A 15,767-nucleotide genomic window follows, 5' to 3' on the forward strand; every position below is an offset into this window, starting at 1 on the left:
GCCGGCAGAATTTCCGACGCCCACTAAAGAACCCATCTCGTGTGACGCGACCGCAGTTAATTTTTGCTCACATAGTTTCACTGCCAAGATTGGTTCTTGCAGGCCCATCAGAAGATCCCATACCGTCAGCACACCGACACGCGTCGCTACGTAAAATATAGAATGTCTTGTTTTATTCCAGCAACCGCAGATTGCATCCTCTATTATAAATCTGAAAATTAATGATTATGTGTTAAAAAGTTTAGATTCCATTATGTTCAGTTTTGTTCTGTACATTTCACTAATTGACAAGTTAATAATTGACATATTACCAATGAAAAATTAATTGATACTTATTTGTAATTATTTTATTAAATATTATTTGATTTAATATTGATGTTTAATATTGAATATCCGATATTAAGTGACCCAGATGTGATATCTGTGTCAACAACTATTTACATTACAACGAACGACTTGTATTTTGCTACTGAAATGCATTTATCGCAATGACAAATAATAAATTATCATGGTGGTCTCGATCAAGTCGCGCGGTTTTAGTTAAACACAGTCATTTTCAATTCATTATTATATCTACGAAGATACAATATTGAGTTATCAAATGAAAATACACATATCTTTCGATTGCAAGCGTCTTTATGAAATTATTTGTATTAGATACAGCCTTTACCGTTCTTTTAATTATTTCTTCGAATGTTTCGTTTTGAAAAAAGAAAAAAAAATACCTTGTACTCACGAGACAGCCATCCTTAGTGTCTTCTGCCCAGACGCGAGCCGTGCAGTCGCCGACGGTCAAAAAGATCTTCGGATTGAAGCCACTGCGATCGACGGAAAGAACCGGGCCGAAATGAGCGTTGAATCTCAAGGCCATTTTCTCGGCCGGCGTTCTCGCTTTTCTCGAACCACTGATCACAATGCCATTCTCGAGACCGAACATGAACTTCGTGCCTACATTGGCCTCGTAGTCACCCGATGCGATTCCGATCGCCCGATCTATCTTCTGCTCGTTTGGCGTTTGAAGATCGAACACGAGAATTTCGGTTGGTTTTCGCAACTTTCTGGTGTCCCACCACATGGCACGGCCGTCCGAAGAACCCGAGAAAAACTCCGTATTACTTTTTGTGGCGATCCACTTCACCACCGTCGCGCAATCCCTTGGAAAATGCAGGATTTTTATAAAGTATGCAGGTGGATTTAAAAAGGAATTTAATAGTATGTCTTTTTTATTAATTTAATTATATTTTTCATATAATATATTGCATAGTTCAAGAATGAAAGAAATATTTTTCTTTCGCACATACTGTTTTTCACATGAGATAAAATGAAATAAAGATAATTGAATCGCTATTGCGAGCGCGTTGATATGAAAAGAAAAATCACGCGCTACGCGACGAACATGGTGTGAAAAATAGAATGAAATTTAATTGAAGACGGAAACGCGACAGGGACAACATTTTAATCATTCATCACCGTGCCGCGTGAGCACGAAACGCTCTTTCGACCGACCAAGAACGGGGTACTCTGGTACTCTGGTACTGAATTATGAAATTCAAAGTTCCAACGTCGCGCCCAAGCATGTTCACGTCGAGATTACCTATGACTGAATTGACGATGAGACATTTGAACCGGAGTGGTGCCAGTCCTGACGTCCCAGCTGCAAACTTGGCCTGACACCAAGCCGCTGGCAAGTATGGAAGGATCCCGGGGATTAAACTCGCTGACCACCGTGGCAGACGGGGCCTCCAGTGCTATCCACGGCTTATTAGGATTGTCTGTCGTATGTTTTTCGAATATTCAGGACCAGTCTCACGACGTTACGGTCGTCGACCGTGCAAACAAGGGGGAAAAAACAGCGTGTTATTTTTGAAAGATTAAAATGTTGCGTTTGTGAAATCCGATTTCAAGCCATTAGAGGCGTACCGTTAAAAAATACATGCATCGAATAAGGTATATAGGTACATTCCATTTCCGATACGCGAGAAATGCAATATCGTTGAGCTTTCGTACCCGATTTATTCGTGTGCATTGTTTTACTAGTGTTTTGTTCGTTATACAAGTAAGATGATTGTAATTGTTGATGTAGAATGTTGTATTCCTTTTTTTTTTGTTTAATTGATAACAATACAATTGTTGCTTGATCGATCGACATTTTATCGAGTGTCGAATAGACGGTTACGCAGAGGGAATTTGTATTCCATATTCCATCTAAAAGCTAAAATTGAATTTCACGTAGGACTTTTTAATCTAACTTTATTAAAACGAGAAGGGAATGTGTGTTTCTCTCATAAAAAAGCTTCGATGTACCTAGCGACTTCTATTGTAATATTTAATAATATTATCATCCAACTTAATTATAAGATTTCTTTAACATTATTTATAGCGCCATAAAAATTGTAGATGTTTCAAAACTTGAAATGTTTTATTACAAGCAATTAAACGATTGTAGAAGAGAAGCGCTTTTGACGAAAAAAAAACCGCGTATTTTCTTGAAACGAGATTGTTATTTATCGAAGCGATTTGCATACCGCATAAAAAAATTGTCGTGAGTAAAAACGTTAATGCGGGTTAAAGGCGGAAACTTATTGCGGACGTTGTGCAACCGTAATCAAGTGTACCGTCTAAATGCAGTCAAGGCTCTTGCACGCTTTTTCCACCTACCAATCTGCCAGATGTATGCAATGTTGCTGTAATCTGGCTCGATTCCAAAGAAGCAGTACGAGACTGCCATTTTACTGCCAGAGTCTGGCGACCAAGAAATATTGTTCACCGATCTCGCCGGCGTTTGAGGATCCTCGTAGACGTTCACTGTCCTGAAATTGAATTTTAGACTGCTACTGACTTTGATACAGTGAAAGAAATATCGTATTTTTCTTTTTTTACGTGGTATTAATACCATTAAAATATCCATGCATGTCCGACGTGAAAACATAATATTTTTATATTTTAAAAAATAATACGAATTTCGCGTCCTGCAAGTTGTGCGTAATGATGAACTTCGTAATATATAAATCCTCTTAATAAATTAATATATAGTATTTGATAAATGTATTACATTGCGGTGACCTAGTTTACATTGTGAAAATTAATTCTATTATTTATATCCTTGTTTTTATTGCACGCTTCAATTTCCATCAATTAACTTTATATTAAGTTCAGCAATGTTACATTATTTTACTTTACGTTTAAATCAACTTTATAAAATGTACTTTACATAAAAAAAAAGAAATTATTATATTTGTGTTACTTATTTTCAATGTAATTAAATTACTAAATAGTTCAAAGTTGCCTGTAGCAGAAAATCGTTAGTTTAAAACAGAGAAAAGCAAATTTAGCGGTAGGATGCATAATTCATTCGCGTCCACTACGACTTCGGAATCCCGACATATGTTCAGATACCTTCGGGCTCGGCCCGGGTTTAAATTTTAAATCTTTTGATGGTCGAAACCAACGTAGTCGTTCTTGTCCTCCGCGAATATATACATTTTAAAATTGTCCATCTGAAATCACACGAAGTGCCGCGTGCGCGGTATCGATACATTATGTGATAATGGATGGAAATTTTGACCGATTTAAATCCTTTAAGCTGACTTATTGTTTCACATTACAATTATTATTATTACGACCACATTTGTTAAATCTTTGCATCCGTTAAATATTTCACTTCCTTGTACTACGTTATTTTGCTTCACGCTAACAATATTAATACACGTTCAAGATATACATGATACAAATCTCACTTGCTACAAATAAAATATTGATGAAGTACAACAAAATTAAATTTTCACCTGAGATTGCGGGGTTTCACCAATTCTGTGGGAATCATATCGTCGAAATAATGTTCGTATATGTTAAGTGCACCGTTCTGGAGAATATTGTGCTCCATTTGCTAAGAAGGAAAATGAAATAACTTTTATATTTGCTCGAATAAAATGCGAGCATCCTGGTATCAAATCTAGAATCAAGCAATCAATCAAAAAATTAATCAATTTCTTGAGCTTGATATTAAGTGTTTTCCAGGATTCTGATTAAGTAAGTTTCAATAACATAGAAATTCTTGATAATCTATTTAATATACTTGAAATAAGTTGCGCAATTTTGACGCCCAATCCTCGTCCTTCTCGGTTCGCCTGCGAAATCTTGCTGTAGCTTCCTCGTCTTTCGGATTGATTTCCTTCGGCCAACCACCTTCGAAGTGAAACATTCCGCTGCTCTTCGACTGTTTGCCGACAGTTTGAACCTGGAATTCCATACTAGTGATTGCTAGAACGATAATGTGAAATTCTACAGGGTGTTGACTATCGAATCGTAATAAACAAATCTATTTCCATTTGTTCCTCGTTTCTTAATAAATTAATATATCATTAATAGTAAAGTAGTGCTTTTTCCTGATTATTTGAAATAATTTTTGTAGATCGTATATATTTTATCGTTGGTTACTTTCTTCTAAGCAGAGCTTCTTGAATTATTCCACACAGAAATGCGACATTAAAATTACGAGTTGTGAAATTGTTGTTCTTAAAGTGATGTCGAATGTCTGCCTTGAGTTGCCTCATTAAAAAAATAAAACGTGATGGTCGTGTAAAATTCGTGTGAACTACACGTCTTTCCACGTTGTAGTTTCGCAGAAAGTTGCACATTTGTGGCATCAGGTAGTGAACTCCGCGAGATGCGGATGTTGCGCCGTCAGACGCGCCAGTCTGACGCCAATTTTACCGCAAGTTGCGTCTAGTTCCGTTAAAGTAAAGCGCAGCTGATTTTTGAATATATTACTAGAGTTTTTGAACTAGGGTTAGGGAGATTGCCGTAAAGTGTAGTTCGTTACTTGTTATATCGGATCCGACATTGTAATGCTAAAGATATTATTACACCGGAAATCTTGAACATACAATATTGTAAGTTAAACGAATAATCAACCTTCTCAAAAAACACATTTTTCCCGCACGTTTGATGAATTTTAATCACATCACATAGTTAATGTCGAATGTAATAAGTTCCCGAGAAAAAATTTTTATATATAATTATTATTCCGGATTATTAGTAACCTCGTGCAAGGCCAACTGTTTGGTGTGCTGCATGCCGACGTTGCAGTAAGACTTTCTAATATAATGGGCCATAGCGCTAGGATCCGGCTTGATATCCTCGTCCAAGTGCGGACCGCATGTGTCGAAGATGCATTGCTTGCCAAAATCGGCACGTGTTTTCAGAAAAACTTGCTTGATCTCCATTATATCGTATTCAACGTCACTGAACTGATCCAACGATTCTAACTCGTACGTGAGAAACTTTCGAATATTAAAAATGTGTAGGATGGGCGAATTTTTTGGAAATGTCACACGTGCATTTCCACATGTAGTTTCCTACATGAAATTGCGCACGATCGGTTTTTTTTTTTTTTTTTTTTGATCGATTAATACTTGTTTATCTTTCTGATGTTGAATTAAAATAAGACTTTCCTCTTCCCGGAATAACAATCTTGTTTAATTTTGAAATTAGGGAAAATTTAATTAAAATTTTAATTATGGTAATGCTAAACGAAATATTGTCTGCTAATTGTAATTTTACGTATTTTATTTTTGCAATTCTGTTTACTGAAAATAATTTTTTTTTTTTGAATTATGATATTTTTCTTCTTAAAATACGATACGATTTTATAAAAATAATTTTTTTAGCAGCATTCTCTGATATATAATTAAATGTATTCTATTTAAATTAAAATCAAAAGAGAAGTTAAAGAAATTATTTTTGAAATAGAACACGAATATGAAAACGAAAACCTTAGTAGGGAGTTTTCAATTCAATCAGTCTTATATCCTATTGAACTATAGAACTTATTTAATTTAATTTATACGAATTTCTCGTTTTTTTTCGATCAAACTGATTGAACGGATGTAAGAGCGAATGCACTGGTAGATTGGCGAAGGTTGCAATCAAGATTTCTGTTCTTCTTGTATTAATACTTAGTTCATCGAGAATCGCTGATGTAACTATTCCATCTTAATGATCGCTCCGTTCTCATTGTTGTGCGTCCAACATTATGCTTGTCACGTCTTTTACGTGAAAGATTACTCGCGTGCGATAAAAAATTTAATAAATTAAAAATACCATTGTTTTGAAGCTAAATATTCTGGAATTTTTTAAAATTAGCTTTAAATTTAATAAGACTTTTTATTAAATATAATTAAAATTTTGTACATATATTGTTTAAATGAAAAGAATTTTATCTTTCTTTATCCAATTGAATATCCCGTTTGTACTTGGCATTTCAATTTAACGTTTTTGCCGTAATTTCTTTGATTCAATGTTTAGAAGTGTTTATTTTGTTTAATCTATTAAGTTTGTTTAATCTACAAAATTGTTATATAAAATTATTATATAAAAATAAAGCCACAATTCTCTCTAAAGCGACCTCTAAGCGATCGATGAAACTGTAACTTCATATTGCGCAATCATATTGATCATGTCCATATTGATATCAATATTATATCTACACGATACCAGTGTTATTTACACGATGTTCCATCAATAATATTGATGGTATATAGACGCAGCTTTAATAGTTTACAAGCTTCGACGAAATGATACACTTCATATATATATAAATGCACGAGCATCCGGAATTGGGCGTTGATCGGTTCGCTGAACAATTTTACAAGTTAAAATAAAAAACCATAAAGCATTTTCTGCCGTATGATTTTATAATATGAAGCTGATATTTTTATTAGCCAACGAAAATATGGTGATTTATGTACATGTACTCATACATGTTTCATCATGCGGTGCTGCATAACGAAATTGCTATCACGATGCTTAATATTAATTGTATAAATTAGAAAATTAAAAATTTAGCGGAAAATAAATAAAGGTGAAAATTAATGTAATTGTGAGATTGCTCAGCAGCAAAATTTTTTCTTTGCTTACTCAAAATGGAAATAAATTTTCCGAATTAATTTTACGTGTTGACTGAGTAAGATGTTAAAAGTCTTGGATCCTTCGTCCAATTTCATCAAAATTACGAAAAAATATTATGAATATATAATTAACTCTTGAGATTCGACCATTGACTTATACTATATCTCAAAAAACATGTTTAACTGAGAGCTGAGTTGACTATAAATATGCAACATAAAGTCACTCTATCACGGTAGATCGTTTAGCATTTGAAAGGATCTGTTGTTTTCCCGATAGACTTGACGTTCCTCTCCAACAAGCTTTTTTCCTCACACATTGTAATTTCCTATCTCTAGAGCTTGATGAATTCGATACTCTCATCAACTAATGGCATCCGTTAGAATTCACCGGCCACGTTCCATTAACAATCATCAACGAATGCAAAGATTCGTATTGTTTTTGAATTTATACACGTTGCTGCAATCCGTGAACTAACGTAGGTATATGGTCTATTGTTGGATAGTTGTATATCTTTCGATCTTTTCGAGGTAATGAAATTACATTGAGATCACGCATATACATACAACATTGAGAAAAATACACAAATTATTTTTTGCCATATTAATATTTATTAAAAACATCGAAAAATGTGAGGATAAATTATTTTATCAATACAAATGTATAAAAATATGTACTTAAACGTTTGTAAATTATACAAAAGTGTATATATTTTAGCTACGTACATTTCTCACAATTTCCACAGTTGTTTTACTATTGTTACGTTTTACAACAACAATTTTGCAAATCGAGTATAGATTCAACAGGAATTATCCCGAAATAGAGTGGCGAGTTGCAACACGAAAGACTCGATAGTTACGGTACGTTTCTCGAGTGTCTATCGATTTGCTAATCCGCGCTACACCTGTAGTTTTCCAGCAGGATTTACTGAGCAAATAAAGAACCTAAACGAGACCCGGCTAACCGATCGCGAAACTGGGGCATTTGTAGAACTCTTTGTTATCAGCACTTTTTATCTCTTAAAGTCTGCGCATGCATATGAGCCGTGGTTTATTGTCAGGCGCCAGTTTCTTATCAACCGGAAGCAAAGGCGTTCAACGGCGATATATAAAAAAAAGAAAAACGGTAAAAATACATACTGTACAGTGCATGAAAAATTAGAAATCTTTTTTCGCTAGAGACTATATGCAATCTTAATCCCGGACAAGATTTTTTTTTTGGTTACAGATAAAATTTGATAAATGTATTTATTGATTTCCTATATCCGCAAAAGTATATTGTCGTTATCAAATCTTTGTCCCGTTGAGCGTGTTTCTCTGCGGGACTTTAACTGAACTACTCCGCGCGAACTCTTTCAATCAGGTCTTGCAGCTTTTCCATACGAGAACGCAAGTTTTCCGTAAGACACGAGTGGCAGAGGGAATCGTCTCATGACTCTTCCATGAGCGCGGTACGCCATCCATTTGCTTCGGCTCCGCTCAACTTTCCGTCCTTAACTCTTCACTTCGAACTTTCCTCCCTTGTGTCGGGCAAAGAGCCGAACCCTGCGATTCGCCAATTTCGCACGAAATGCATATTCGAGATTTCACTCGGCCTCCATGTGCTTAAACCTCTCCTACCTTTCACGATTTTGGCATTGGTTAATTGATCTTCTGGCAATTCTTCCTGGAACGTTTTATGGAATGTCTGCCAACGAAATATTTTGATATCGCTCTTTAATATATGTTCATGACGTACAATTTCTTCTTATTTAGCATCACAACGGAATAGCATTTAATTGCAATTAATTTTTTTTTAATTGTAACTTTTTGATTTAATTCTTTATATTTTTGGAAGATTATTGAATTAATTTATTCAATGTTATTTACATGACATTTCGAAAAAGATAAAAGTACGCATTTTCTAAATAAATATATGATTAATGAAAATTTAATCGTTTGGAAAACTCCGCTAAGGAAATGGAGATTAGGAAATATTCGTTTTTGTCCTCTCAAGAACTTGTATCGCGAAGTGAAGATTCGACTTTTGCAGTCAGCGCGTCAAAACGATTTCCATAATTTAATTTCTATTGGCTCTCTTAATCCGCCGGGCGTTTCCGATGGGCTACAAACTTTACGCGGATTAAGCGACGAACGTATCCGCTTGAATCTTTAAATTTCATTCGTCTGTTTTAGAAAACTTTTTTTCCACGAGAGCGTTAGTCTTATTTCCAATTGGGTGAAATTCATCTTGAAAGTTTTCGCGGATCACACATCAGTGGCTATGATACCGTATTCCGCACATCTGCGCTTTCTGTTCTAGCACTTCTAGAGACGCCACCACGCGATCGATTAATCGGGCGGAAACTTTAATGGCAGGGCCCTTTGATCCTCTCGGTAATTTCGGCAATTTACCGTCTTAAGTTTCGGCTTCCCTGAGCCTCATCGGCTACCACTTCAACTACAGAACCGCTCGAACAGAATTTCGCGGAAAGCTCGTCGCGTAATATTCACCGTTTGCGACCGTATAGAATCATTAACGTGTCATGATGTAATGCTCGACTTTTTCATTTGTAATTTTTCTTTATTTACAAAATTTCCAACTCTCATTTGAATCTGCTCTTTCAATGTTTTACACGCATGTGTACGTGAGCATATTTTGCATCGCTTGTCTGTTCTATTTGTTCCGTTTCTCTCTAACAAAGCACTACGTTGAAAGTCCTACAATTTTATTCAAATATGAAGTGCCCTCCGCCAACTTCTTTTTCAGGAACTTTTTGAAGATCACTCTCCGCCTTTTCATACCTGTAGTCCCGATAAAATGAGCAACTTCGTAATTTCTCTTATTCAAGATTCTTAAGATATCTCAGGAAGCACTTAAATTGAATAATTGCTTTACAAATATATTTTGAATACAATTCTCAGGATTTTTATGGCATTTCAAGATTTGTATCAATCAGTTTATTAATGCAGGTTTCTCATTGTGAAATAATTACAATTAAAATTGTGCAGTCGCATTGAGTTAATTAATTAATTAATTAATTAATTAGGCTTTTGTTACGTTTATAAAATTTTTCGGCCATTAATTCTTTCGCATCGCATTTTCGTCTTTGTTTTCACAGTCGAAAATTTTTATATTATTGACCGATAAATTTTACCAACCGGCGCGATCGCCGAAATATCATGAATGTTAAATTATTGATAGCTGTCTCGCCTTGCGTCATTGTTATCGTTTCCATTGATTCATTAGTACGTGTTAATAACGTTGAATGCGCACCTTCCTCCTGGACGCACTTTTCGAGATGCGAGTCAAACTTCCTCGTGTCTCTTTGTCCGCGCGCACGCAAAATCTTGTTCCCAATCGCGGACTTCCATTTCGAACTCGTATCTGCGAGCTGCCGAAAATCCGATGTTCCCTCCTCCACGCCTCGCGCAGGCGACTCGACGTCGCCGTTCCCGACTTCCTCCTTTTTTCCTTCTGGTTTCTCGTGTACAACCTCTGTCGTTCGGGGCCGCCAGGAATCACGTTTGCCCAACGCGATTCTCTTCTGCCAAGCACGTATTTCCCTTCTGGCTTCCTTGACTTCGTCCGCGAGTACGTTCGCCAGCGATTCGTTCTCCGCCAACAGGATCTTTCTCTTCCCGACTGACGAATATTCCGGCAACTTCTGTTCAAGATCGAATAACTTACGTTGCCGTTGGGTGATAACCCACGTAGATTTCTCCGCTTCCGGAGCGACTCGGGTCTGTAATTCAGTCTTCCGCTTTTCTGAAATATAAAAATCGAACGTTGAATAAAAATGACAACTTTGGTACTCGCGAGAATTTTATTTTCTTTTATTTTATTTTATAAATTAACTCAATTATTTTATTGCGAAAATCACATTCTTCATAAAATTAATTAATATTCCCCACATTAATTTTATATTTAATTTTCAAGATTTCTACGCTTTATTAATAATTACAATACAAATGAATACAATGTAATAGGTATGCTACGAAAATAATTAAGAAGTTTAGAAAGAAACGAGATTTCGAAGTTATTTTATTTTATATTAGTTTATTTTATTTCTTGAATAAGAATTGCTAAAACAACGGCACGTTTTATTTCCTTCCGCGAGATGAAACGTTATAGAATTACGATATTCCCCGCGAGACCAATTATGCTGGACACTTCGATGCACCCTCGATGTGTCTAAAACGCCCAGTGGAAAGACGAGGAATGGTATCCGCTTTACTGCTTTAATCTAACGCCAGGGTGATTTCGTCCTGTCCAATTTTGTTCTATCGCTGCCGTTCATCTTTCCCTTATCTCATTTATTTAACATCCCATCTAAGCTTAACCCTTTAGACCCTTCCGATGTAAATCCTCGCAATAATACTTTAATAGTCGTTGTCAAGTCGAAACTCGTTTCTATATGAAAAATCATATCTACTCTTTATTATATTACCATTGTCTATTTGTACATCGAAGATTTCTGCTTTATGAAAAAAATAATACGGATTTCTAAACATTAACATTTAATCTAAATTATTAGCCGAACAAGATTCTAAGTCGATAATATTAATCCTGGAATTTATAACTATATAAACAAAAATTAAATATATGTTATATCGATATCATATTGTTTAAAAATATCGACAAAATCTATTCAGGCATACATGTACATTCAAAATAAATATGCTCTTAACGATACATTTCTTTTATGACGAATATTGGTACTCAGCAGTGGAGCATTTTAAGAATAAAGAAAAAAAAATTTCCGAAGTAGTCAGTAAGATATTGCGCGTCATAGTTGTTGGCAAGACGACAGAACTGTAATGCATCTTTGATGGTATGTAACAAATGATAGTTTAATGGCGCAAGTTTGGTCCTGCGGTTGTGCGGCGTGCGCATATCTGGTTTAAGAAATCATTGAATTATAATGGCGCAAGAATACGACAGATGTACATGAAGTGTCGTTTAATAAAATCTTTCTGTCACCAGTCTTTACATAGAAAAGGATTTCAAGAGAAATCGAGGAGAAAATATTATCAACGTGGAGTTTCTTTGTTTCATCCGTCATGCTTTTCCTCGTGCTTGCCAACGAATAAAGCGAAATAGGACAGCTAATAAATTCTCATTGGACAGATTCATGCGCGGATGTTTGTTGTACGTCCTTCATTAAGAAACGGCGTTGAAAACGCTTCGCCCTCGCCGTCTCCAATTACGCCGGCGCATCTACAACGACCAAAGAGAAACAACAATGGCGCGGATCCCCGAGTTTAGCGCATTAATCCAACTGCATGAGGGGGACGCAGTTTGGATAGACGCATACGGCACGCTTTGAAACCGACCACAATCGCGACAACGACGTTCTTAATTAAGCCGTTCGATTGTGTTGCGCCATAGTGACGTCTTCCGTGCCGGATCAGCGAAATGTTGTGTCGATGGGAGAGACAGGCGAGAACACGAATGAATCGGAACAATGAACGTTTATCACTGTTTCCAGCCGACGTGGCGCTTTTGCGAGATTTTATCGCGGTTTTTCATTGAAAACATTTTTATGAAATTATCTCCTCTCCCCGCGTTTTTCCGCTTTGCGGCGCTATCTGTCCGCCGTGATATTTCTTGTACCACGTTGTTGCTGCCGGTGCTCAAATGTGAAAGAAAATTACATAATGCCGCCATTGCAGCTTCAAATAAAGCCGCGCAGCCGAGGAAGCGCGGTATTATCGGATCACCCTGGGCTTCCAGCGGATATCTCGTTATCTTGTCCGTCTACGATGTCCCGAGCGACGCATGGAAAGCGAAAAAATAGATCGCCTTACCCCGGCCCGGCGAAACGACGTTTGCAATGTCGTTGGAGACGGTAGCTTACCTTTCAGGTCTGCGCAACAGATTTCCGGCTTGCAGACCTCGACGCAGACTTTGCTTAAAATCTTCTCTGCGAGACGTTTCTTCACAGTCTTTCTTGGTTTTAAGAAAGGAGCTTCGATTATTGTAACCACTTTTTCCTCAGCTTTCTCCTTATCAACTTTCATGCCTTCTATCGAGGCTTCCATTGGAATTTCGGGCTTCACCACTTTTAAGCTTTCTGCCCTGATAGATTTGCGTTGTTTTTGCGCAATCTTGATCTCATTTGGTTCGTACAAAATCTTTTTCTTGTTCGGTGTTTTCTGTATGAGCGTGATTATGTGTTCGCTTTCAGGATCCAGCTTTGGGTAACTCGCAAGTTCCTAAAAAGACGTTAAGCGCAAATTTCTTGTAAGAATTTATATGACCTAGTGAATTACAGATATAATTGTTTATTAGTTTTTCTCCAAACATTGTTATTTATTATCTACATGAGATGGATAAGTAATAATCAGTTAAACTTGTGTTTCAGTCTTCCAATAAAATATTAACGTCTTAAAGTAAACAAATGACGCATTATTCTTCTACCATCATGAACGGAAGCACTAGTCTATAGCAATGATATTAATGTTTCAAGAGACGCGAAAGTGCGCGTTCTAAACAGCATAAGAAAAAATCTTGTGCCGTGGAAAGCTCATCTTTTTCTTCTTCTTGGCTACTCAAGTTTCTCTTACCTTCTTTACCGTTTGAAAAAATGTTGCTTGTGATTCTGCCAGTTTCTCGAAGAACGTGTTATCCTTTTCTAGCTTTCTTACCCCTTTTTTCTTGTAGTAGTCATTCTTTTTTTTTAACATGCATATTTCTAGTTTTCTCCTTATTGTTTCCTTTCTTAAGTCTAGTCTTTGATTCCAATGGCGAGTAGTCCGTTATGGAATCCTTGTAAACGCTGACTTGCGCCAAGTGCATTTCCTTCAATCGTGTGTCGACGGTCTTCTCGAAACGACTGCATCTCTCGAGATACTGAAGCAAAAGACACACTTTGCTTTTCTTATATCAGCATGAAATAACGTAAAATCAAAGTTGGAATATACGAATTTGAAAAGAGTAAAATCCAAGTTTCTATACCGAGTATTACAGTATAAACTAGTGGCAAAATCTTTACGTTTGCACTTTAGAACAATGCAAAAATTTAAGTAAAAATTAAATAAAAAATTTATCCATAAAATTTCAGTCATCCATTTTCTGATCTAGTTGTTGCTTTTTTTCAATACTACTTTTGAAAACACAGCAACGAAATTCGCCTTGTCGGTTTTGGTGTTAATTATGTGCCCTTCGGAGTATTTCACCAGATATATATTGCCGTCGTGACTACCGACTGCCAGAAGTTGACCGTTCTCGTGCGATGACCATAGACTGTCGTTGCAAACGCGAACCGTGGTCACCGGTGAATCTACGCCGTTCAAAATGTCGTATACCTCCAACATATCCGTTGCATTTATAGTGAAGAACTCCGAGTACCTGGATCTGCTCCAGCAACCTCCGCGGAAATCAGCATTCTGTTCGCTGTGTGCACAAGATTTCATCTTGTACTTCCTCAGTCTTTACCGAGCGTCTGCTCGGCAACATGATAACAACATTAACTTCGAAACTACGCCGGCAAAAATGACAATGGAAAGCTTCGACACTGATAAACAAGACATTAGTCGAATGGAGAAACCGCGAGATATATCATCCTGTTTACATGAATAGCTGCTTCGCTTTGTTTCTTGCTAAGTATTCATAACTCTATTCTACTCTTTGTGCGTTGACTAATTTACAGTCTGATATACGGGCACAATGGTGTTGATAATAAAGCGTACTCTGGCGTATATATAATCTTCATATACATAACAAGTTTATGTTAGAGCGAAAATTAATTAAAAGTATGAAATTCTACAATAAAACTTTCTAGTTCGAGTGATTTCAAATTAGAAACACTTGTAATCGATTTAAGTCAATTAAATTTAACGGATCTAATCGAATAGCAAGCAAGTTACTCTCTCTCTCTCTCTCTCTCTCTCTCTGATATCTTCCGTCCAGATCTTAACGGTCCAATCGCCCACAGTGAGAAAATTCTTTATGGCGAAAGGGTTTCGATCAATGGCGATGACAGGGCCGACGTAACAGTTGAATCTCATTGCCGATTTATTGGCCGGACTCGCGACTTTCCGTTTTACGTTGATTACCGTACCGTTTACCATACCTGCCAGAAATCTGTCTCCTTTGCTCGGCTCGCAATGCAATCTCGTAACTCCGATTGCGCGAACGATGTCCGCCCGGAACGGAGCATCCAGATCCATCACTAGCTCCACGATCGGTAGCCTCATCTTCCTGATATCCCACCACTTAATCGCGCCGTCAGTGGACGCCGAGAAGAACTCCGTATGAGTTTTGGATCGGATCCAGAGCGTCTGGTTTGCCGGATTTCTTTCGCGCGTCGTCGTCGGAGAGAGCGAGAGAAGAAACGGGAGTGACGGAGATTACAATTTGGCAGCGAAACGGCAAGCTCTTTGGAAACATTTTGCCACGACGACAGCAGAAATTGCGACCGCGTTTACGAAACGTATGAATTGCAACGATTCGTATAACTCTCATCGACGTGAGCCACTTTATAAACACTGTTCCTTCATGGTGTCTGCACCGTTTAATTGGCGTGTTTTGATTAATTAACGCAGAGGTGAAATCCTGAGAGATACGGTCGCAGCTTCTTATCGCAGCTTTATTTCTTTTTGCTACTTCTTATTTTATCCCCTTCTCTACAGCAAGAAATAGAGTTAATGAGAACAATTAGTAGTATCGAAGAATTTTCCGACGGTTTAACGTGATGCAAAATTATTGAGAAAGTTGCGTCTATTTGTTTATTAATAAAATGTGTGCATCTCGATACCGTTTGAAACGGAAATAAATGAAAAAATTATTAAAATTATTTGAAAATATATACATAATTATCCAAGCGTTGACGTAAAACTCTACGTAACTCGAACAAAATTACGTAACAAAATTACGTA

General features: G+C 36.8%; 2 protein-coding genes across 6 annotated transcripts in view; one reads left to right on the top strand and one right to left on the bottom strand.

The window, feature by feature from the left end:
• Positions 1 to 15,767, top strand: part of LOC105194571 (furin-like protease 1) — a 215,746-nt gene that overhangs the window by 149,938 nt on the left and 50,041 nt on the right. The gene's annotated exons all lie outside the window — the stretch shown is intronic.
• On the bottom strand, positions 4,944 to 5,248 carry LOC105194570 (dynein intermediate chain 2, axonemal). Its single transcript, XM_026135650.2, has one exon. The coding sequence runs from the start codon at positions 5,223 to 5,225 to the stop codon at positions 5,022 to 5,024; it is 204 nt and encodes a 67-aa protein (XP_025991435.2). The 5' UTR covers positions 5,226 to 5,248; the 3' UTR covers positions 4,944 to 5,021.

This window comes from Solenopsis invicta, chromosome 2, assembly GCF_016802725.1.
Source record: "Solenopsis invicta isolate M01_SB chromosome 2, UNIL_Sinv_3.0, whole genome shotgun sequence".
NCBI lineage: Eukaryota > Metazoa > Arthropoda > Insecta > Hymenoptera > Formicidae > Solenopsis > Solenopsis invicta.

Bases quoted from the DNA above. Each gene is read 5' to 3' on its own strand.
- LOC105194570 (XM_026135650.2), bottom strand. From the start codon at position 5,225: ATGGAGATCAAGCAAGTTTTTCTGAAAACACGTGCCGATTTTGGCAAG.